This window comes from Sceloporus undulatus, chromosome 1 (genome assembly GCF_019175285.1).
Source record: "Sceloporus undulatus isolate JIND9_A2432 ecotype Alabama chromosome 1, SceUnd_v1.1, whole genome shotgun sequence".
NCBI lineage: Eukaryota > Metazoa > Chordata > Lepidosauria > Squamata > Phrynosomatidae > Sceloporus > Sceloporus undulatus.
The window spans coordinates 237,411,310-237,435,409 of NC_056522.1; the positions used below are offsets into that span (position 1 = coordinate 237,411,310).

At 40.2% G+C, this 24,100-nt stretch overlaps 1 protein-coding gene across 5 annotated transcripts in view; it reads left to right on the forward strand.

Moving 5' to 3' along the window:
• SLC12A8 (solute carrier family 12 member 8) overlaps positions 1-24,100 on the forward strand; it is a 98,531-nt gene that overhangs the window by 1,075 nt on the left and 73,356 nt on the right. For 3 of the 5 annotated variants that reach the window (XM_042447113.1, XM_042447116.1, XM_042447117.1), the window contains exons 2-5: positions 6,365-6,598; positions 8,412-8,558; positions 17,299-17,490; positions 21,751-21,982. In XM_042447113.1, the coding sequence (XP_042303047.1) occupies positions 6,449-6,598; positions 8,412-8,558; positions 17,299-17,490; positions 21,751-21,982 (721 nt within the window). In that variant the 5' untranslated portion in view covers positions 6,365-6,448. Of the gene's footprint in view, positions 1-676; positions 810-6,081; positions 6,599-8,411; positions 8,559-17,298; positions 17,491-21,750; positions 21,983-24,100 lie in introns of those variants that run through there. The other 2 variants (XM_042447115.1, XM_042447114.1) reach the window with 2 other exon arrangements.

Sequence of the window (24,100 nt, forward strand, 5' to 3'; positions counted from 1 at the left end):
TCCCTCCTGGACAGAAAGTGGCAATGGAAGGAGGACACCTGGTCACCCTGCCCTCGTCTGGTGGCAATGGAAGACGGGTGGCAGTGGTAGAGGCAGGGTCCCACTCCACTTAGGACAGCGTGATCTCATTTTGGGACAGGCCAAGAAGCACTGTCCAGATGGTTCTCAGGAGGGTCCACTCACTGAGCTCAAAGATACAGCTGTGTTCGCCTGTAGAATCAGTCAGTAGAGAGAGCTTGTAGCACCTTGGAGGCTCACTGAAAGAAGGAAGTTGGCAGCATGAGCTTTCCTAGACTTCAGTCTACTTCCTCAGATGCATTTGCACTCCACTAAATGCATTTGGAGGAAGTAGACTGAAGTCTAGGAAAGCTCACACTGCCAACTTCCTTCTTGGTGCTACAAGAGCTTTCTAGCAGCAGCAGCAGTAGCAGCTAGTACATTTCTATACCGCTTATCCTGGCACTTAAGCACTCCCTAAGTGGTTTACAAAGTGTCAGCTAATTGCCCCCAACAAGCTGGGTACTCATTTTAGCAACTTCAGAAGGATGCAAGCCTGAGTCAAGCTTCAGCCCTTTTGCTAGTATTGAACTCACAACCTTATGGTTTGTGAGTGAGTGGCTGCAGTACAGGCATTTAACCCCTGCGCTAACAGCCTCATGTGAAAATCTTTGGGAATCATCTATCTGTTAAGACGATTCCACTACACTTTGGGACGATAAAGGAACGATATACAGTAACAATGTCACTAACCATTGTCATGTGAGCTGGGTAGAAGGGAGCCTTTTCAGCCAGCTTTCATACAAAGCTAAGTAAGTTACTTTTAAGAAGAATCAGTATAATGACAACCTGAAGCAAGCCCGAACCAGATTATAGAGCATCATGCTCCATTATGGATGGCTTCAGCATATCCTTATATTTGTCTTAAAAGTCATTTTTCAGGTTCTGAAAATGCCTGCAATGCTTTGAACCAAAACATATAACTACATGGAATGGAGAATAAGGCCATCAGCAGCCACTAGCCTTGTACGCAGCCTTCTTGCTCAGCAGCAGGATATGACTGGGTAAAATCAACTGGAAAGCACTTTGGAAGAATAGTTATAAACAACTAGTTATTTTAAACAAGTTAATTACCCGTAAAGTGGATTGAAATCCAAGGAAGCTCATGCTATAAATCAGTCTTAAAGGTGGTTACAACAACAACATTTATTAATAATATCCTTTCCACCAAAGGGCAGAACATCAAACATACAGTCAAGGACAAAGACAATAAAACATAACACTGTAAATATACATAAAATCCCCACCATCCCACCAATCACTACCCATGTCAGCAACCTTAGGCACAACAGCTTAATCCAGTGAATTAAACAGGAAGGTGTTCAACCCTTAAATAAGATGGTTGAGATCCTTCTTCAGTCAAATGGTCCAAAGGAAGACCATTCTACAGATGCAGAGGCAGATCTTGAAAGACTCGCCTCAGCCTTTACCGAGTGGAACAGACAATTATCTTTTTCTTGTAGATCTTAAATTCTTAGATTTTGCATACCATACTAACTGAAATGCTATACTGGGGGAGATTATTGCACAGAGCCCTAAATACAAGAATCAAAAGATACAAGAAGCAAAAGAGCATTGGCTCTTCTCAAGCCAATTCAAGCACTGAGTTACATGCTGACATGTTCCTCTCCAGTAAATTGCGTACATACTAGCTGCATTTTGAAATGTTCAGAAGGTGGTGGGGGAATGGTGAATGTGAAGGACCTAAATCAGAGCACACACCTGCTTGTTCCCCACACATCTGCTTGTCAACCATCCCAAGGAATGTAGACAGCTAACACCACCAATAATGTTTGACATCACAACCGTCCAATTAAAAAGATTGTATGTACAGCGCTGTGTAAATTTACAGCGCTCTATAAATAAAGGTTAATAATAATAATAATCCTGTCATCCAGTACTTAATTAATTCAGCATTAAAATACTATAAGCAAGCAAAGCATATTGCTATACACCAGGGCAGGAAATCTGAGGGATTCAGAGCTTGCAAAGAGATTAATACACAATGGGAACCTGACAAGGGGTGTGTGTCCCGGTGGACATTGGGCATGCCAGATCTGCATCGTTTATGCATCTTAACAGTCTACGCACCTTCACAACTGGGTTTGTTAGTGGCTCTGCTACTTATTTCAGTGCACACAAATTTATGTTGCATGAAATGACATACATGATTTTGGCCCTTGCTTTTTTCAACTCCCTTCAGTCCCTCACAGACATGGGATGTGGAACTGTAGCCTATAGGTATAGGAGATGGTTTTGTTCATATGACCTGAAGCACCTTCATAACTTATATATAATATTGCTCAACAGGCATATCCCACCTGTCCATAAAACATTTGGCTTACAGTAGTTTTGCTCACAAACAATCTACTTGACACTGAACAAAAAGCTGACAAGATTCTGTGAAAGATTTTTCTTAATGTCATAATCTCAATTCTTATCCATCCCCTTGCTTTCCTTGAGAACAGCAGCTACCTGAGAAATTATACTATCTCGTTAAAATTACTGTGTTTATATTAAATCTAACTGCTTCCTCCTTGGGCTTTATTTGCTTTAATGCAGTTTCACTTATCTTTCATTTATTTTCCCTTGGGTGCCATGAGGAAAGTGTTTTAAAGGAATCAACTGTGGTGTGGGCTATGGTTTTATTTAAATTAAGTTGTATGAGATACCATATCAAATTACATAATACAGCTAATAAGTAACTCTCACCTAATAGGAAAGAGTGCTCCATCGGAAATGAGTGAGGCCACACACATATATGGTTAGAAATATATTAACCTTTTTGTTTTTAGAAATCAGCCATCTGCTGAAAGTGGTGGTTTTGGCTCAGAGAGTTTCCTTCTTTAGTATGTGTTTATTGATAATTATATCCTAAGGGGCAAAAGCAGGCACTTTGGTACTGCTGAAGGAATATAAAAGCATTGGCAGTTCTGGGATAGACATTATCAGTGTCACTGTATATCTACATGCTAAAGCTGGTAAAGTTTGCAATGTTTCACACATAATCTGTGTGAAATTAAGACTCCAGTACCGCCATTCAAATACCCTAGAGGCATCAGATCCTCCCTGATCAATATTTGGATGGGAGACATGTAGCAAACAACAGGTGCTGTAGGCTATGTTTCAGAGGAAGGAAGTGGCAAAACCACTTCTGAGTATTTCTTGCCTAAGGAAACCTTATGAAATTCTTGGGGTTGCCATAAGTCAACCGGTGATTTAAAAGACCACACACACATTACCTTCCCCTTTATATCATGAAAGGTACATATAGGATTGCAGCATATGGTAGTAGAAAAAATTATTAGTGAGCGGTTTATCTTTTAGAAACGAGAACAAAGGCCTACTATCACAGACCAAAGGGTGAGTGGTTCTCAGCCTTTTATCCCCAGATGTTGTTGGATTGCTATTCCCCTCTGTTGGCATGGCGGTGGGACCCATGGGAGTTGTAGTATACATACACAATTGGAAATCTCTGATTTCATCCAATATTCAATTTCCTACAGTGGCAGACCAGATGCCTTTAGGAAACAGCCATTCTCTGCTTTTATTCTCCTGCCCCCACAACAGAAAGCTGGGCCAAAACTAACAAAAAGAATTTCAAAAGGGAGAAATGTAAGGTACTGCACTTAGGCAGAAAAAATGAAATGCATAGATAAAGATGTGGGACACTTGGCTTAACAAGACTACATGTGAAAGGGATCTAGGAGTCCTAGTAGACCGCAAGTTGAACATGAGTCAACAGTGTGATGCGGCAGCTAAAAAATCCAATGTGATTCTAGGCTGCTTAAATAGAAGTACGTATAGTGTCTAGATCAAGGGAAGTAATAGTACCACTCTACTCTACTTTAGTCAGGCCTCACCTGCAATACCATGTCCAGTTCTGGGAACCACAATTAAAAATGGTGAAGGATCTGGAAACCATGCCCTCTGAGGAGCGGCGTAGGACTTCATCGCACCGCCTCCAGTGCCTGACTCGCCTCTTTCGAATTTGAGCCAAATGTGGAAGTTAGGCTGATTTTATCACATTGACTTTTCCCTCACAACAGCTTCCCATTGCCTCCAGTGGCAATTTTTTCCAATTCCAAAGCTTCCAATCTGGAAGGAGCACCTTTTTTCCAACACAAAAAGGAGCAGAAATTTGCCATTTCTTTTTGTGCTGGGAAAATACCGGATTGGGGCCATGGCATTCAGTTGCTGTGGCCCCAATCCAGCGCACAAAGGGGTGGCATGATGCTGGCCCTTTAGCGCCATCTGTTTTCAGCCTAACTATACTTAACTAAGTTACAAAACACACTGCAGAAATAATCCAGTGTGAGATCGCTTTAACTGCCTCAGCTCAGTGCTAGGGAATGCTGGGAACTGTAGTTTATTTTGGCCCCAGAGCTCTAACAGGAGACTAAATATCTCGCAAAACTACAGTTCCTAGAATTCCCTAGCACTGAGCCAGAGCAGTAAAGCAGTCTCAAACTGGATTATTTCTGCAGTGTGTTTTTGGACCTCAGAGTCAGCATGTTTTTTTTTTAAAACCAAGTCATGCCAGACTGATCTGAACTCCTTTTATTAAAAAACAGAGTTACAAGATTTGTAGAATAGGAGATTTCGACAAGGCTTCAATAAGGTCTCCCATTCCGGAATACAACATGATCTAATATAAGTTTCCCTGAGAAGTTTATACATAGCTAAGATTACCATGATCCATGATTCTCCGGTAAAATAAGATTTTTTTTTTGTGAACAATAGATGCAACTGGTGTTTCACAGAAAAGAGAAGTGAAAACTTGGTCCCCCAACCCCATCTAATGTGATGGTACTGCCATATCCCAGTGAGATCATCCTAAAGGTCACATATGCCCCAAGCACATGCACATTCCCTGCTCTGGGGAGAAGCTGGGACTTTTAGACATTCTCTCTGATCCTTTTAGACAGGAGCAATCAAGGGGAGAAACAGAACAGCTGTACTAACCAGCCCACTTCTCACAGCAGTAGAGGGAGGGGCACCTAAAGCTCAGTAGTTCACAGATATAAGCACCTTACCTCTTGCAATACCATGCCAGGGTGAATGAGACATAGCAAGGTCAATGGATATTAGTTATGATTTATTTATAAACAAATAAAACCATAGCTAGATAGAACCCCCCCAAGTTCAAAAGTGGTACACCCCAGTATGCCAGTTCATAGAATCATAGAGTTAGAAGAGACCCCAAGGGTCATCCAGTCCAACTGCCTGCTATGATGAAACACACAATCATAGCACCTCAACAGATGACCATCTAGCCTCTGTTTAAAAACCTCCAAAGGAGGCAGTTCCACCACTCTCCCAGGCAATGCTTTGAAACAGTTCCCAGAAATGGCGCCCCCTGGAACCCGATGGGAATGCTTGGCGGCGGCAGCAGTGTTCCCTGTGCGGTAAAGTCGCGTTCTGGGCACCATTGGGTTCCCATCACGCTCCGTCCGCGGCCCTGCTCGTGCCCATTAGAACGCATCGGGGAACGTTTTATCCCCGGTGCAATAAACTTCATAGTCTACTCTTGAACAGTTCTTACTGTCAGGAAGTTCTTCCTAATGTTGAGGTGGAATCTCTTTTACTGTAGTTTGAATCAGTTGCTTTGGGTGCTATTCTCTAGAGCTGCAGAAAACAAAGTTGCTCCATCCTCACTATAACACCCCTTCAAATACTTAAACAAGGTTATCACATCACCTCTTAATCATCTCTTCTCCACGCTATATATACCCAGTTCCCTATGTCTCTCCTCATAGGACATAGTTTCCAGTCCTTCACCATTTTGGTCTCCCTCCTCTGAACACACTCCAGCTTCTTAACATCCTTTTTGAATTGTGGTGCCCAGAACTGGATACAATATTCCAGGTGGGGCCTGACCAAAGCAGAATAATAATGATAAATATGATAGTGATGATGTTTCCATCAGGTCTAAGTATACTTAACTAAAAAAAGTTTGTAAAAAAGGATACAGAATTCCAGCTGTTATTTTCTGAATGATCAGTCGGTTTAATGATTTATTTTAGAACTTTCCCTGGCGTTGATGTCAGGTTGGAGTTGGTAGATTCTCCTCTCTCCCTACCTTCCTTTTGATGAGGGGGACAGCACTTACCTGCTTCCAGTCTCCTGTAGTGTGAAAGGGCCCCAGGTCTAGCATCCAGATGAATTAAGATCTCTTTTGTTATCATATGCAAATGTTGTTATATTTTTATGTTTTTATTGTTACTCACCACCCCCACTGTTTTTACAATTGTTATGCCTACAGTCTGTGAATGTGACCACTTGTTCTGGCTTTTCCCTGCACCAGGTGAAGGAAAGCAATGAAACCTCTGGCATGCTTACCTCGGCCCTACAGGAACTCACATAAGTGTGATAGCTGATCTTTAGCTTGATGCTCACTGAGCTTCTATTATTTATAATGATGGCAGCACCCTCCAGCTACAGCTTTAATGTGAAAAGTAGACCATTCTTGCTGAGGGATAGTACCAGTGTAAGGAGTGAGGGACAGGTGCAAGAACTGTTTCATGAAGAAGCACAACAGGTACGCTTAACAGACCCTCTTTTTTTCAACTGAGTTCTGGCTGCTAAAAAGTTTGCAAGGGGTTGGAGGGAGCAATTCAATACAGCATGCTTCAAGCTGTGTGTGTGTGTGTATATATATATATATGTATGTGAAATACTCTGCCTTGTTTACTGAATTTTATTGCTCTCTGTAACCTTTTGATGTTTCTCCACCATTTCTACTTTTTTTTATTAAAAAGAAAAAGTTAGGACAGGATGTAATGGGTTTTGACCCACAATATCAGGAGCTCACTTTCTGGAAACATCCACAGAGGGCTTGTATTTTTTCTTACTGTTCACAAATAGTTTGGTAGGGTTGCCATAATTCTCTACTAAAAACCGGAACAAAATGTAGGACAAAATTTAGACCAAAATCTAAGACAGTTGTAGGATAAAATTTAGCCCAAAATGTAGGACATTTAAGGTACTCCATTTTTCTTAAATGTCCTACGTATTGGTCTAAATTTTATCCTACAATTGTCCTACATTTGTCCTACATTTGTCCCGTTTTTAGTAGAGAATTATAGCAACTCTATTTGCAAGGCCACTTTACATAGGGAAATTGTTTTGGATTCTTTAGTTATCTACAAAGATGTGAATTTCAAATTTATGATTTAAAAAACTCCCATATGTTAAGTTTCTCGACGAGTGAAAAAAAAAGAATGACATTTCTGGAAAATTGACTTGTTGGTGTTGCACCCAGGTACAGAAATATTCAGGTAAATTCAGCTTTGCTGAGTAGAACATACTCAGCAGAAGCCTAAGAGGTTGACAAAGGCGCTTTACAGACCGCCTGAAAAGGGCGGTCTCCCGCCGCCCTCATTTGTTGTGCGAGGAAGCCTCAGCGGCCAAACCGCGCACCATTATGATGACGCAAAGCGCCATTGGCGCACTTGCGGCATCATAATGGTGCCGAGACATGCGGATGCTAAGCATCCACTATGTCAAAATGGCAGCTCCATTTTGTACGAGCTCGGCACGTACTAGGGTTAGGGGTGTCTGGAAAGGACGCCCCTTCCTAACTCTAGTATGTACCGAGCACATACTTTTTGGTGGTGTGTAACCCACCAATGTTTGAGGGAAACTAAACATAGAGCCAGTACAGACAGGCAAAAATAAAACTGCTTTGGGTCACTTTGGAGGTATGCTGTTTAAATGATACTTGCGTCCTAAGAGGCCAGAAGCCGCACCAAAGCCATGCTTTGGCGCAGCTTCTGGCCTCTAAAGATGCGTGTGTCATTTAAACAGCATATCTCCAAAGTGACTCAAAGCAGTGTTATTTTGGCCTGCTATTTTGACCCGTAATTGCCTTGAATTCAGTCTTTTCCCTTCCCTCCACCCCAGAGTTCTGCTGAAGTTTTCTTAAAAGAATCATGCCCTTAACAGTAGGTTCAGGCAAAAGCAAACTGCTACAAGCCTCTCCAAGTCTGGATATCCTTCCTCATTAAAAGTTTTTTCCACCATGACCACACTCTGATATTCCTTGGCCACATGTGCTCCATCTGGGACGTATTGCATGGTATGATTTTCAGTGTCATGAAGGGGCAGTTGTTAAATTTGTTATTATTGCATTTTTATTTTACAACCAGGGACAGGGAAAGGACGTGCTTATGGAATTTTCTGTCTTGGGGGCCAGAGTAAGTTCACTGGCTTTGGTTACTACACACGTTGACTTGGATGAGTGTAGGGGGCATGTGTACCACTTACTGTTCTCTCTCAGCAAAATGTTTTGAATCAGCTTTGTCTGCAAAATTTAAAAGGAAAAGACTCTTAAAATGTTGGCTTTCTTTCAGGGTTCTCAGCTGCACAACAGACCTTGGTGGAAGATACAGCTGTTTGTTTGGGAACCTGTGCTCTTTGGAACATGGGATGGAGTCTTTACCTCTTGTATGATCAATATCTTTGGAGTAGTTCTCTTTCTAAGGACTGGTTGGCTGGTAGTAAGTATAAGGAATTAAATAACTAGTTCCATTGCTGTTGATCCACAACCTCATTCAGACTGCAGTTGGAGTTAATAATTAAAACCAAGGTGTTTATCCATTAACATTTTGCACTACATTTTACCCTGAAGGTAGTAGCAGCTAGTGACTAGCAGCTAATGGCTCCCATGTCAGTGGAACCGTGTATCTACTCATGATTTTAGTTTAACCTATAGGGATAGTGTTCAACAAGTTTGATTGCTTCTTTAAAATGTGGATTAAACATTTTAAACATGTGCTTTCAAGTCACATGTCTACTTATGGTAACACTATTCATTTCATAGGGTTTTCTTAGGCATTAATTACTTGGAGGTGATTTTGCCATTTTCTTTCTCTGAAATATAGCCTACAACATCTGGTATTTGTTGGTAGTCTTCCATCCAAGTACTAACCAGGGCTTACCCTGCTTAGCTCCAAGCTCAGATGAGATCTGGTCGCTTTAGGGTATTTAGGTTTAGCATTGTTTGTGTAACATGCAGCTTTTAGGGCTCTTAAAGTCTGCTTGGGTTATATATGCTGTGGTATGAGTTGCCATGCACTGATAGAATCATAGAATTATAGAGTTGGAAGAGACCACAAGGGCCATCCAGTCCAACCCCCTGCCATGCAGGAAATCCAAATCAAAGCATCCCCGACAGATGGCCATCCAGCCTCCGTTTGAAGACCTCCAAGGAGGGAAACTCCACTACACTCCGAGGAAGTGTGTTCCACTGTCAAACAGCCCTTACTGTCAGGAAGTTCCTCCTAATGTTGAGGTGGAATCTCTTTTCCTGCAGCTTGCATCCATTGCTCCAGGTCCTAGTCTCTGGAGCAGCAGAAAACAAGCTGGCTCCCTCCTCAATATGACATCCCTTCAAATATTTCAACAGAGCTATCATATCACCCCTTAACCTTCTTTTCTCCAGGCTAAACATCCCCAGCTCCCTAAGTCGTTCCTCGTAGGGCATGGTTTCCAGACCTTTCACCATTTTAGTTGCCCTCCTTTGGACACGCTCCAGTTTCTCAATGTCCTTTTTGAATTGTGGTGCCCAGAACTGGACACAATATTCCAGATGGGGCCTGACCAGAGCAGAATATAGTGGCACTATGACTTCCCTTGATCTAGACACTATACTTCTATTGATGCAGCCTAAAATCGCATTGGCCTAGTTAGCTGCCGCATCGCACTATTGACTCATATTCAACTTGTGGTCTACTTGGACTCCTAGATCCCTTTCACATGTTGTCTCCTTAAGCCAGGTGTCCCCCATCCTATGTCTGTGCATTTCATTTTTTTGCCCTAAGTGCAGTACCTTACATTTCTCCCTGTTGAAGTTTATTTTGTTAGCTGTGGCCCAGCTTTCTAGTCTATTCAGGGCATTTTGAATTTTGATCCTGTCCTCTGGAGTATTAGCTATTCCTCCTAATTTGGTGTCATCTGCAAATTTGATAAGTATTCCCACAATTTTTTCCTCCAAGTCATTGATAAAGATGTTGAACAGTACTGGGCCAAGGACAGACCCCTGTGGGACCCCACTGGTCACTTCTCTCCAGGATGAAAAGGAGCCATTGTTGAGTACCCTTTGGGTTCGTCCGGTCAACCAATTACAAATCCACGTAACAGTTGCCTTGTCTAGCCCACATTTTACAAGCTTGTTTGCAAGAATGTCATGGGGAACTCTGTCAAAGGCCTTACTGAAATCAAGATATGCTATATCCACAGCATTCCCTTCATCTACCAAGCTAGTAATTTTATCAAAGAAAGAGATCAGATTCGTCTGGCATGATTTATTTCTCTGAAACCCATGTTGACTTTTTGTGATTATGGCATTGCCTTCTAGATGTTCTAGATGATCTTTTGGAGTGACGAAATGGGTAGCCTTGTACGCCAAGAAGACAGTTTGCTCAGATGCCTTTGTGGCCCTTACATCTCACAGTGCAAAGTGGTTAGTTGGTAGGAGGCATGGAGTGAATTCCAGCAATGTAACTGCAACAACAGCAGTAGTATTTAATGCCTTACAAGTGATACAGATCTATTCTGCTGGGTTGTCAATCTGGCTACTGCCAACTTTTCAGTACATTATTTCACACTGACATGGCAGATTGTTTTGATGGTGAAAATGAATCCAGAAGGCCTGTCTAAGGGCACTTCCAGATGGATGGCTGCTTGAGCTCCCAATTAAAAGGCATGCTGCAGTTTTTCTGTCTTCCCCTGCTTCATGGATCTTTTGTTGTTGATGTAGTAAGAAAAAAGAGTGAAGAAGTAATGGGAAAACACAGGAAAGGGCACAAATAGAAGAAGATGGCAGCTAAGCCCTCACACCATTCACCCCGACGTAAAATTCAATGGGAAGTAGAATGGCACTGAACAATAAAAGCTTAACTTGGAATCACCCCAGTCATACCTGTGCCCAGTGCTGGCCTGCATTGGTGACAATAATAATAACAGCAATAACAAATAATCAATTTTATTTCTTACAGCACTTCTCCCTATGGCTTGAGGTAGGGTACATTATACTGTAGATTAAAACACATAAAACCATTTAAACATAAACATAGGACATATTAACATAATACAACATAACGTTCAAAATATACCAATTTAAAATTCATAGTTTAAAATCGACTGGATAGGTGCACTAGAAGAGATACCATAGGTCTTTAATACTGTTTTAAATTCAGACAGTGTGTTAACCTATGAAATTGCACCCTGTAACTTGCGATGATTGTTTATCACATGCTACAGGGGAAGGGTGTCTAGTATGTCAGTCAATGAACACATCTTAAACTGTGGTAAAGAACTATGGAAGATTTAGGGCCCAAATTTCCACCCCCAGCATCACCATGAGCCACACTGACCCTAAATACGTGCAGAAGTCATGAAAAAACAAAAGTTAAGGCAATGCTCAGTTTTATTACTAAATTGCTGTTTCTGCAGGCATCAGCAGTCGAAAAGGTAATTTGCCCACACAAAAAATGGGGAAGGGTGGCATTTTGGGTTTTGTGATCCTGGGGACTATACTGTAGCCATCCATATTTTAGATTCTACATCCTGCCAGGTTCCTACTGAAATATCCTAACTTACTCCCAATTAAGCATCTTAGGGCAGCAGTTTCCAAACCCTCTTAATTCCACTACAGTGATTTGTAGTTGAGATTATAAATGTTCTTTTTCTCAGCAAAGAGAAGCCCAGAATCAATTTGCTTAAAATAAACGTGGGTTTCTGTGGCTTTAACTTTTTCTTGTTCTTTTTGCTGCTTTACAAATGGTAAAATAAAATAAAATAATAGTTTGAGTTATTTACAGAGTAGCTGATTGAATATAACTGTTCGGGTGAAACATGTTGCCATAGTTACATGTCCTCCCCTACATTCCTCCAAGTACTACTTAAATACCATGGTATAATAATCTCAGGTGATGGTTACCAGCACTCTCCTACTGCCCAAATAAAAGCTACTCTTTCTCTGTCTCTCAGACCAAATTTCCCAATGCTGATCAAAGTTAAAATTGTATATGACTTATATGCAAAACTGTGAAGGCTATAAGAATGTGACTATCTTCTTCAGAAAGCACAAAAATAGTTCAGATCCTTTAGCAGGAATCTTCTAGTAAAATTTCACTGAGTAAAATTTTCAGAATAAGGATTCAAGCGTGCAGTTGGAAGGCTACATTTAGAAAGTTGATTTTGAGTTCAAAAATTTTGCTAAAGTGTTGGTTTTTTTTAAAAAAAGATAGAGAATTAAGACGAGTTAAAATTGTGCATAGAAAAAAAGAAAAGTCAGATGCACAGCCGGGTGTATAAACACCTAGGTTAGAGGTGTATAACATAAGAGGCTGAAGCTAGAATTAGAGGGGTACTCGGTGCATACAGACACACACACTTGGGGGGAGCTGAACAGCTACTGTGGAGTTTGCTAAAAGTAGGGAATGCTGATGCCTTTTCTCTCCACCCTTTCTCTCTGCTTGGCCACACTGCTTCCCCACTTCCATTAGTTGAGAGATTTTGGGACAGGGTGACTGGGGGCTACACAACACACCTTCTGAGCACTCAGAAGCTTTGGTCACAGCTCAGGTAATTGTTTGAACTGCTGGGCCTAGAATCCTCTACCAGCATAGCCAGTGGAAGGTACCAGGCGAAGGAAGGCTAAACTGAACAATTGTGCCAAGTGGTGGTGATAATTGTAAACCTCCTAATACTTATCCAAAAACTGCACTTACGTGAACAGCAGTGTACACTAAAGCCCCAGCTGTCTATTTCCACAATAACTGACTAGTGTGTCACCATCAGTCATTTATACTGCACTTTTACCTCAATATTGGGAATATTGGCATACAAAAGTTGAAACACAGTTAAAACATTTACAAAATCATAAATGAAAAGTTATTAAAATACAATTAAATTACCACTGCAAGCAAGTTGCAATGGGCTTTCTTGTCTCTGGATGGAAGGAATCTTGAACTAACAAGCCATTCTCCACTGGGTGCCATTAAGGAGGTACTGCATGAGCCAAGAATAAGTATATGTTCAATGCCACAATGGCACAGTTTAGTGCCTCAAGGAAGAACTGGATGTTTGCTATCTTTTGTGTAATTCAGGTATGTTTTTTAGTCAGTACCTGCAGGCATCCATTGAATCTTAGCAAAGAAAACTGACCACTGTATAACATATCCTCGCAATAGTATTTGCCTTTTCCACTTATTGTTGTGTCTTCAAATTAATTCTAACTAATGGCACCCCTAAGACTCTGTCACAGGGTTTTCTTGGGAAGATTTGTTTGAAGGGAATTTGTCTTTGCCCTCCTATGAGGCTGAGAGGGTGTGACTTGCCTGACATGTTTCCATGTCTGAGTAGGGATTCATACCCTGCTCTCCAGAATCATAGTCCAGTACTCAAACCCACTACACAGTGGTGTCATTAAGGGGGTGTGGGAGGTGCGAACCACACCAGGTGACACCCTAACGGGGGCTGACACCACTGCTGCTCAAACACCTATCTTTTGGCAGAAATGGGCTGTGGCATTCATCTGCTTCCCTTTAAAATGCTGTAAGAGATTATGGGAGTGGGGTGAAGCTAGATGGAAGGGGAAAGGAGAGGCCCCAGAATTCTTTAAAATTAAAATTTTAAATTTTAAATTTTTGAATGTTTTTTTAAAATATTCTTTTAATTTTTTCTTTAAAAACATCATATTTTAACCAAATCTTCATTATGTATATGTAAATACATGTAGGTTGTGCATATGATGTCATAATTTGAAGGTATAATTTCAATTTTGCTAGTTGTTTAAGTCACAACTATTAGCATTACTTTCAGTGATATTTGAGAATTACGATTTACGAGTAACATTAGTGCAAAAAAGCATTACTAAGGATTTTGTATGGTGTGAAATGGGAGGAGGTTGATGGGGGCGGGGGGTGACACCATGAGTTACCGCACTGGGTGACATCAACTCTAGTGACTCCACTGCCACTAAATGCTGGTGCAGTCCTTTCTTTTTACCTCTGAATTAATTCACCAGAATGTTTTTATTGCATCTTCTGTTACCATATTAAACTTCCATCCTGCCATCCTCCAGACAGGAGATCAGGGCAGTGTTTTATCCTCCAACAGCCCTAGCAAATTAGTTTGGAGTGAGAGGCCGGGATTAGTCCAGAGCCACTCAGGGCCCATACAGACAGGCCAAAATAAAGCTGTTTCAGGTCACATTGGAGGTATGCTGTTTAAATAATGCATGCATCGTAAGGGTCCAGAAGCCATGCCAATCTTAAGGACTGAACCACAGCTTTGGCACAGCTTCTGGTCTCTTAGGACGCATACATCATTTAAACACATACCTCCAGTGTGACCTGAAGCAGCTTTATTTTGGTCTGTCGGTATGGGCCCCTCAGTTAGATTCTTAGCTAAGCAGGGATTTGAGCAACCAACATTCTAGCTGTTATGCCATACTGTTGTCTCTTGCTTAAAATTACCTGTGAAACTTCAGATACATGTAATATCTCTCACAGAAATCCTTTCCAGTTTTGTCATGCAGTTGCCCTGTTGCATGGCCCTATGAAACACTGTGGCCACTATTGCTTCCCAAACCATCTGCGTCACAGTGGTGTCTCTCTCCCTCCATTTCCCCCCTCCTTCATACATACACACATGTACATTGTCACAAAATCACTTTTAATGATAATATGATGAACTGCCTTTATTTTTTTCATCCAAACTAGAAAGAAGCTTCTTCTTCTTCTTCTTCTCCTTCTCCTTCTTCTTCATTTCATCTCATTCCCCCCCCCCCGCCATAACTGATATGTATCCAGAATGCTGTCGCCTTCATAAAAAATAATTTCAGTTCGATATCCTGCTGGTTTAGATGACAATTGCATCAGATCAAGGGGAATTGGAGCCAGAACTCAGCATGCACACATCTGCTAGCATGCAACTCTTTTACACTCCCACCCCAAGCAGCTATTTTTTAAAAGGAAAGCATTGTTCTAACGCTGCATCTGTGGACTTTTATAAAGTAAATAAGCAAAACAAAAGCATTGTGTACCTGTGTGAGCTAAATGCCATGTAGTTCTCATATTTGCCAGGGACAGTGGGTGCTATGTGGAGATTTTCATGGCACAAGTGTACCCTAATTTCTTGTGTACAAATAGAGCAACACTTAGTAACTAACAGATGAACCCAAAAGCCAATTGCTCCTCCTTGAAAGTCATCACAGGAAGGAACACCACGCCTGTGGAATAAGAGCAACACAGAGAGTGCTTTGAAGATGGGCAGAAGGAAGCAAAATGCTGGAATTTGTTCACAGTGGGGAATATATAAAACTCACAGGAAAGAATTAGGAGGTCAGCTTAAAAAAAAATTAGCATCTGCCTGCTAATAACACTAGAAGGCCCTTCTAATGGGACTCATATGATAAAAGCGCTGGAAACGTAGGAACAAAAAATTGTCTGCTTTTTTATTTTTCTGTCGAAAGATACTATATTGCATAGTCCCTGTTACAAAATCCTACAAGTTATAATTTTTAGCATGTGTGTGAAAGATATGAGTACTCTCTAGGTTCGTCTCAGAGTTCTGTTGTCCCTGATTATTTTTGAGAAAAGTAAACATGGCTGATCCTTTCACAGTCTTCCTTCAGATGTGGTAGTGATTTGTAGAAAAGTTCGAAATATTAAAAAATTCAGCACTAAGAAAATGCATGCTTACATTTCCTTCTTATAACTGGCTTCATGTGAACTTTCTAACAGTTTGATAGTGGCCAACAAGACACTCTGGCTTTCATCAAGGACGAAAACATTGCCTTCTTTTGTAGCACAAGCAAGTAAAACAAAGAAACCTATTAGCTAGTGTTCTATGTGTATTTGAAATGCAGATAAATGTAGATCCCAAATTATATGTGCCTAAATGGTCTCATTTATATATAGTTGTACAATATAGCACATCTTCAAAATGCTAGGGATTTTTCAATTACTAATTTCCAGATCTAATACATATGGCCTAAAGTGAAATGCAAGAGCATAATTGGTGTTTTGTGGGTTTTTTGGGCTATGTGGCCATGTTCCAGAAGAGTTTATAAATAAAGATAAATAAGATAAAGAGTTTATAAATAGACTAAACTCTTCTAGAACATGGCCACACAGCCCGAAAAACCCACAAAAGACTATGGATGCCGGCCATGAAAACCTTTGACTTCACACGAGTGCGCACACATAGAAGGCACACATAGAATCATAGCATAATGGTTTGAGTGTTGGACTGTGACTCTGAAGACTAGGAACTTTACCGCACAGGTCCTCCTCGGTCTGGCCTCAAAACAGAACGGAATGGGCAGGAACGAGTGCCAAACGAGTGGGGGACAGATTTTACCGCACACAAAAGTCCCCATTCCGTTCCATTCCCCTCTTTTCCGTGCCCATCCCATTCCAGACGGGGTAGTTTTTGAGAACTGTTCAGAACAGTTCTCAAAAATCATCCCCTCTGGAACGGAAAGGGCACAGAAGAGAGGGGAACGGAACAAGTGAGGGACTTCTTTGTGTGCAGTAAAATCCGTCCCCCACTCGTTATGTTCCCTTCCGTTGCGTTCTGAGGCCGGCATTGGACCCCTGTGTGGTAAAGTCCTAGGATTTGATTCCCAGCCTGGCCATAAAACTCACTGGGTGACCTTGAGCAAGTCACAGTCTCTCAGCCTCAGGGGAAGGCAATGGCAAACTTCTGAACAAATCTTGCCAAGAAAACTCTGTGATAGAGTCACCTTAGAAATGACTTGAAGGCACACAGCACAACAGAAAGAGAAATGCATCTAAAAACCAAGTTATTCATACAGTTGAAAATTGTCTGAAATTGGCTTCCTCTGAGAGCAGTTCCATGTTTTAAGTGATATTCAGGGGCAATGAACTTTATTTGTCCTGTAGTGTTCATCTGTACTACTACCAACAAGGGTCCACATCTCCTTTAGCCTTGGATGAAACAAATGATAGCAAAAATGGAATAATGTTCAATAAAATCCACAAGAGAAAAAGGATGTACATCTCAAGATGCATAAAAATATTATCTTTTGTTGTCTGAAAAGCCAAGCTAATAAAAGACCATCAGCTGATAAGAGGCCATCTTTTTGAGCATTTTGAGACATATCTCTGTTTTCTCTTGTATCTATCGTATGGTTGCCAGATCCATGTCCTGTATCAGCTTTCCCATTTCAGGCATCAACATTTTCTTTTTTTTTCCCTCTTGCAGGGCAATACCGGCATTCTAATGGGCATGTTTTTGGTATCCTTCGTCATCTTGGTTGCTTTAGTAACTGTTTTGTCTGGCATTGGGGTTTGTGAGCGGTGCAGCATTGGAAGTGGAGGGGTCTACTCAATGATTTCTACTGTCCTTGGAGGCCAAGTTGGAGGGACGATTGGTCTTCTTTATATTTTTGGTCAGGTAGGTATTCTAGACTCTGGAGAAAGTGCTTTCATTTATTTACCAAAAAAAATCAGTAATCTTCCATACTCTCCCTCACTTTTTTATTCAAGGCAATAATATAAAAGCATTACAGCTTCTGTTGTTATAGGCAAGATGTGAAAAATATTCAATGGAAAATGTATAGTTGTCATACTATGAAAACTATGGTTTATTGGTGATGTTTTTGAAACTTGTAATTGCATTGCTGTGTATGTATACCTTTGCCTTGTAACATTTGGATGCCAAAGAAACCAAATGCTAGCTCCCCATAAAACATTAATGTACTATTTTTATATGCTTTCCATTGTACTGGGTTTTTTTTAATGTTATGAACTTCCCTGAGTTCCAGGTCAGGAAAAAGATAGGATATAAATAATAGTGATAATAATAATTATTTTACAGTTTGGAATATAAAATAAGGTTTTGCATATGGTTTTACATAGGGAATGTTTTACCTAATTATTTCTCCAATAAATATCCTTACAGCATGATATAGATGAATGAAATTGCATTCTGATACATAGAAAGAGGAATTACCTTTCATTACCATTGTGAATAGACAGACCAAGATCCTGTTTGACAGCTTTTTAGCATAAGTATATGTGGACACAGTTGGGCAAGGTTGGACTGCTGGAAGGAGTGTTTACACAACAGGGCCTGAAACCAAGGGATTCTGCCTGTGCAGTTGTTTACAGTTAAGGAGGGTTTGTACATATGCACACTTAGGGAAAAGCATAACTTCTTGCAAACCCATGTGCAATAGACTAGAAGCACTGAAACAAATGCATTCTGAATACTGCTCTTCTGCCAGGACCAGAAAGCACAATTGCTGGCATAGTAGGTATTGCACTAGCACAACTACTCAACAGGATTCTGTCTCTCTGTGAAATTTCAACAGTCTTCTCCTGGAAGTCCTACTGCTGCTTGTAGACTACAATGCCTAGCTTGCATAATTAATCAATAATTGACTCATCAACTGAGTTCTCTCTGTCAAATATTACTAAATGTAGGAAGCTATCCTGGAATGGTTTTTTAGTCTCAGATCGTTTTCTGATGTGCACTGGAAAATTGGGGTGCTCATGATAGGAAATATTCTGGTTGATTTTCCACACATCATTGGACAAATGCTGCCCCTCAGCCTGAAGGGCAGCTTCCGATTCTGTATTCAGATTCCTCACATTCTTTTACCTTCTCTTTTCCAACACCACATTTTAAATGAGTTGATTTTCTTCCTACCCACTTTCTTAACTGTCTGGCTTTCACTGTCATATATAGAAATGGAAAATATGATGGCATGGACCATCCTAACTTTAGTATTCAATTATATTTACACTTCTGGATCTTGTCTAGTTCTTTCATTGCTGCCCTTTCAAGTCCTAGTCTTCTTCTGATTTCTTGTTTGTTGTCTCCATTCTGATTAATAAATGAGGCAAGTGTGGAAAATTTTGAACTATTTCGATGCCTTCATAATCAATTTTAAATGTATGTAAATCATCTGTGGTCATATTTTTTGTTTTCTTAATGTGCAACTGTACACCTGCCTTTCCACTTTCTTCCTTGACTTTCTTCAATATTGTTATTTTCTGCTAGTATTATGGGGTCATTGGCATAGCTCACATTGCTGATGCATTCAACATTCAGGACTGCATTCAGCAGAAATTCTGACCCAGAAGTGGGAAAAGTTCAGTACAGAGAACCTCAAAGGTTACTTATGAAAGTTCTACTAAACTCCCACCCAGAACATCCTTTTTCTATCAGAAAAGGTCAGTTTCCTCTCCTGCAAGCCTTCAGAAGGGGTGATTCACCCTTTAAGTTGGTCTCATCTCTCCCTAGCACTGTTTTAACTCTCTCTGTGTGTCTAGGCATACAACAGCTGCCTCACCAGCTACTCCGAACAGGTTAGAAAAAACAGACCTGTATGTTTGGTCACCAAAATGGAAATCAGAACAAAGGGGAGGCTGCTGAAAGGAAAAAAAATATTCCCTGGATGCATTTTAGAAGAAGCCTTCAAGTGGTTTCTAGAAGGTTCAACATGGTTGTGTGTGTTTGTGTGTGTTTTACTTACACAGGACTCATCAGACCTGGTTGTTTTATTTTACATGTGCATATTGTTAATTTTGAATAAAAAGATTGCTGAAACATGTTGAAATGCTCTTTTATTTTTATTTTTTGGTGGTATAGGAACCTATGCCTGTTTCTTCATATTATTTCTGCCTCTTGTACCAAATGCTCTGTTTAAGAAGTAATGCCCATGAACATATCTGCTTTGTTAACAGAGGTTTACCTGTATTCAGAACCAGAAGTAGATTTCTGGTTTTTGAATTGTGTTTTCTCCCAGGATTTCTGGAGTGGGGTTCCAGTGGCAGAAAATCCCCCAGATTGGCTAATGTTGTCCATCCCTGCCATAGTCTATAAACAGGAGAAGACATCCAGGTGAAGAACTGGTGTTCCTTCACTTTTTCCTTTCTTTGCACATCCACTCATTTTCCACATTAAACTATATTTTATGCAGTGTTGAACTCGCATGCTAGGTGAGATGGATGGTTTATATAAAATTAGAATGGGAACTATAATCTCATTAATCCTCAGAATTTTGGCAGTAAAAAGTATGCTGTCTCTGAACATAAAGAGTGTTTGTCGGTTTTTGATGTCAACAACTTTGGACACTTTGAAGTGGGAGGCATAGATATAATTCAGTAAATACACAAATATTTAGTAGGTGGTTACATTTCATTCTGTGGACTCAAAGGAGCACAAATAATGTTCCTGCTTCCTGACCTTTGCTCTATACAGATCGGCACTGTGCCGGCCTGTGGGTGGAGTCAGTGCTCAGTATCCGCACACTGGACACCCTGACTGCCCATAGGGCGTCATGATGGCGTGTGCCCTTCCAGATAGTGTGTGCCATCATAACGCCCCTCTGGTGCTGCATTGAAGGGGCATCACAAAACCGTGCCCTCACGGCTATGGCACCCTTTACAGGGCTCAAAAAGGAGCCGCTTTTTACACTCTCCAGAGGCTGGATCAGGACTGCGGAATGAGGTTGCTGCAGCCTTGATCCAGCCAGGAAGAGGATGGCTGCATGTTGCCCATCTGTACAGACCATTCATCTTCATAACCCTATGAGGCTGATCAGATTAAGAGAGAATGCACTGCTAAATTGAGTTCACCAAATGAATTCATTGGCTCAGTGGGGAGATGAGAACCTGGACCTGTCAAATCCTACTTGCATTTGATGCCCTTTACTGCAGCACTACTTCTCCACATATGGACCCAACATGTCCGTGTGCTATATACAATTAATCAGAAGGATCTATATCTCTTATTGGCTGCAGCTCTGGCAGGTAAAGTGGTGAAAAACTGAATTATTTCTGCAGTGTGGATGCAGTAATTTCAGTTCTGCATAAATCCTTTTGTACTTGTCTTTTGTACTTCATGGACAATCCAGTGCTTGCCCATCTGCAGAATCTTCTTTTTTTTCCTATAGTAAAGAAATGCCTTGCACACATTAACAGTTGCTCATGCATAGATGGAGCATTCAGGTTGCTGCTCCCAGTAATATACTTGGGTTATAAAGGTTACAATTTCTGTTTCTTTATTTTTTTCTTATCTAGTTATTTTAAGAAATAACCTTGTTACTGATGAAAACCCATATTGCCAAGTGCACAAAAACCTATTTTCTACTTCGCATTTATTTTCCTACTGCATGAAATATGTCCAGATGCACATTAGAATGATGCTTGAAAGGAACAAATCTATCATCTTCATCATCAGCATCATTATCACCACTGCAGCATGTTGTGAAACAGGCCCGCAACAGGCCTGAAATGGAGCCTGTACTTTCAAATAAGAGATTTTTGAAGATGATACATTTCTGTCCTCTCTTCCTAGAAATTAGTGAATCCATTTTTATTCCAAAAAAAAGAAGAATGAGGCAGTTGGTTGTCTTAATTTGGCCAGGGCATGTTCTGTTTGCTATTCTATTGTTACACTATGCTACTGTTTTAAATAATTGTACATTGTACTTCAAATTGTTATTTACCCACAGAGTTTGATATACAGTATTTGCATTTTATGAAAATGTTATAATTTTTAAAGATGATTGTTTCATATGCCAGCCTCATGAATGGTTCTTTTACTGCACATGTAACAAAGTATAAATACGAAAATAAGCAAAATCTTCAGGCTACTTTGGAACATATCACTTAAGAGAGTTTCACAAACAAAACTACCCTTTAGTGTGTTGCAGGTGCTATGTACATTACTGGATTTGCTGAATCTATCTCTGATCTCCTGAGCTTCAGTAACATTTGGGCAATAAGAGGCATCTCATTTGCTGTCCTGCTGGGCTTGCTTGGGATTAACCTTGCCGGTGTGAAATGGATCATCCGTCTCCAGCTGCTGCTTCTCTTCCTACTGGCTGTTTCCACTCTGGATTTTGTCATTGGATCCTTTACACACCTAGATCCAGGTAAACATTTTCTCAATCAGTCTAGATCAGGAATGCCTGCCACCTGATAATGGAAATCTAAATTAATGAATTCCAAGGATTTTAATGCATTAATCTGATGATTATATTTGCTTATGGCTAAACAAGAAAATGACAGGATTTTTGAGGCAGAAATTTGATTTATTTTTCTTATTTTAGATCAGGGCTGGGAGACATGTAGTCCTCTAGATGTTGTTGGGCTAAAGTTACCATCAGCCCTAGGCATTATAGGTGATGGTGAAGGATGATAGGAGTTGTGGCCCAACAGCATCTAGAAGCCTATGCTTTCCTCAGCTCTGTTATTTATTTATTGTTATCTATCAGTCATAGAAAAAGTATTTCTTTCAAGTTATATGTGGTGTATATTATTGATAATATTGATTAATATGTGGTGTATATTATTGATAATATTGATTAATACTTATATTAACATTCATTTTTAAAACCTTAAAAAACAAATAGCAGTTTTTAAGTCAATTAAAAGTGGTTTGCAAAACTATACGTATCCTATGGGGAAATCTATGGGATTTTCTCCTAAATAAGTGTCCATTAGAATTGCAGCCTTGATTGGCTAATCTCCATAATCCATGAAATACTGCAGATCTAGTAATTATTATTGAGCTTTTTATAACTAAAATGTTTTGGTGGGTGTTTGAAGAATTTCAGTATGAAGAAAAGGAACCACATTATATTGATTTACTTACACCCCACTTTCTCCCCAAAACTAGGACTTAATAGAATGCTTGAAAAGATTATTTAACACTGTATAGATGCAAATGAGATTAGACTTGATTAGATTAGATTTATACACGTGGGACTATAACAATTGAAATGTTTGAGCTGTGTACCACAGTTTGCAGCTCAGGTGTGCCATGGACCTCTTTGTAAACCTACATGGAGCTCAAGAGAGGCTGACTTTCTTAAACAGAAGCCTTAAAAACATATCTATGGCCTGTTACAGACTGCCAAAATAAAGCTGCTTCGGGTCTCTTTAGAGGTATGCTGTTTAAATGATGCATGCATTCTAAGAATCCGGAAGCTGCACCAAAGCTGCACTCCAGTGCTTAGGACTGGAGTGTGGCTTTGGCGCGACCTCCGGACTCTTAGGACCCATGCATCATTTAAATAGCATACCTCCAAAGAGAACCGAAGCAGCTTTATTTTGGCAGTCTGTAACAAGCCTATGTTTCTGCTCTTGAGCAGGGACTGAAAGTATTTAACAAAGCAACTGTTCAGATGAATTAATTAAAATGCTGGTTAATGTTTAAAGAATTGACTTCATCAAGGCAACCGTTTCCTTGTAGAGCTTTTCACTATTTCAGTTGGTTGTAAGAGGAATGAAGTCCACTTTTTATTTGATTCCAAAATGCTGAGATAAATTTATATTCCCCTTTCTTGTCATTCAACTTTCACATGGCATAGAGTAAGTTTTGGTTTTAGGGAGATCTCACAAATATTTCTATTCATTGTTTCACAAGAGCTCCCAAATAATGTGAGAGACGTGTCAAATATGTTTTTAGGTTCATTTCTGAAAATGCCAATGCTGAAGAAAGAGATAAATGGATACCAAAAACTTTTCAAAAAAGAAGGTGAAGCTCAGACGTTCTTCCTATCAGAAATTAAAAAAACACACTAATAAATTATTATTATTATTATTAACCTTTATTTATAAAGCGCTGTAAATTTACGCAGCGCTGTACATACAATCTTTTTAATTGGACGGTTCCCTGCCCTCAGGCTTACAATCTAACAATCTAAATCCTGTCTTATATTGCATTAATGATGAGAATGGTGAATGTATTGATAAATTCTCTGGCTAAAGAAGAATCAGTCACTGAGGTCCAAAACACACTTCATAAATAATCCACTTTGAAACTGCTTTAACTGCCCTGGCTCAGTGCTAGGGAATCCTGGGAATTGTAGTTTATTGTGGCACCAGAGCTCTCAGACAAAAGGCTAAATGTCTCATGAAACTACTGTTCCCAGAATTCTCTAGCACTGAGCCAGGGCAGTTAAAGCAGTCTCAAACTGAATTATTTCTGCAGTATGTTTTGGACTTGAATGAAATGTTGAATCAGCTGGAACATGTACATCTGTCTT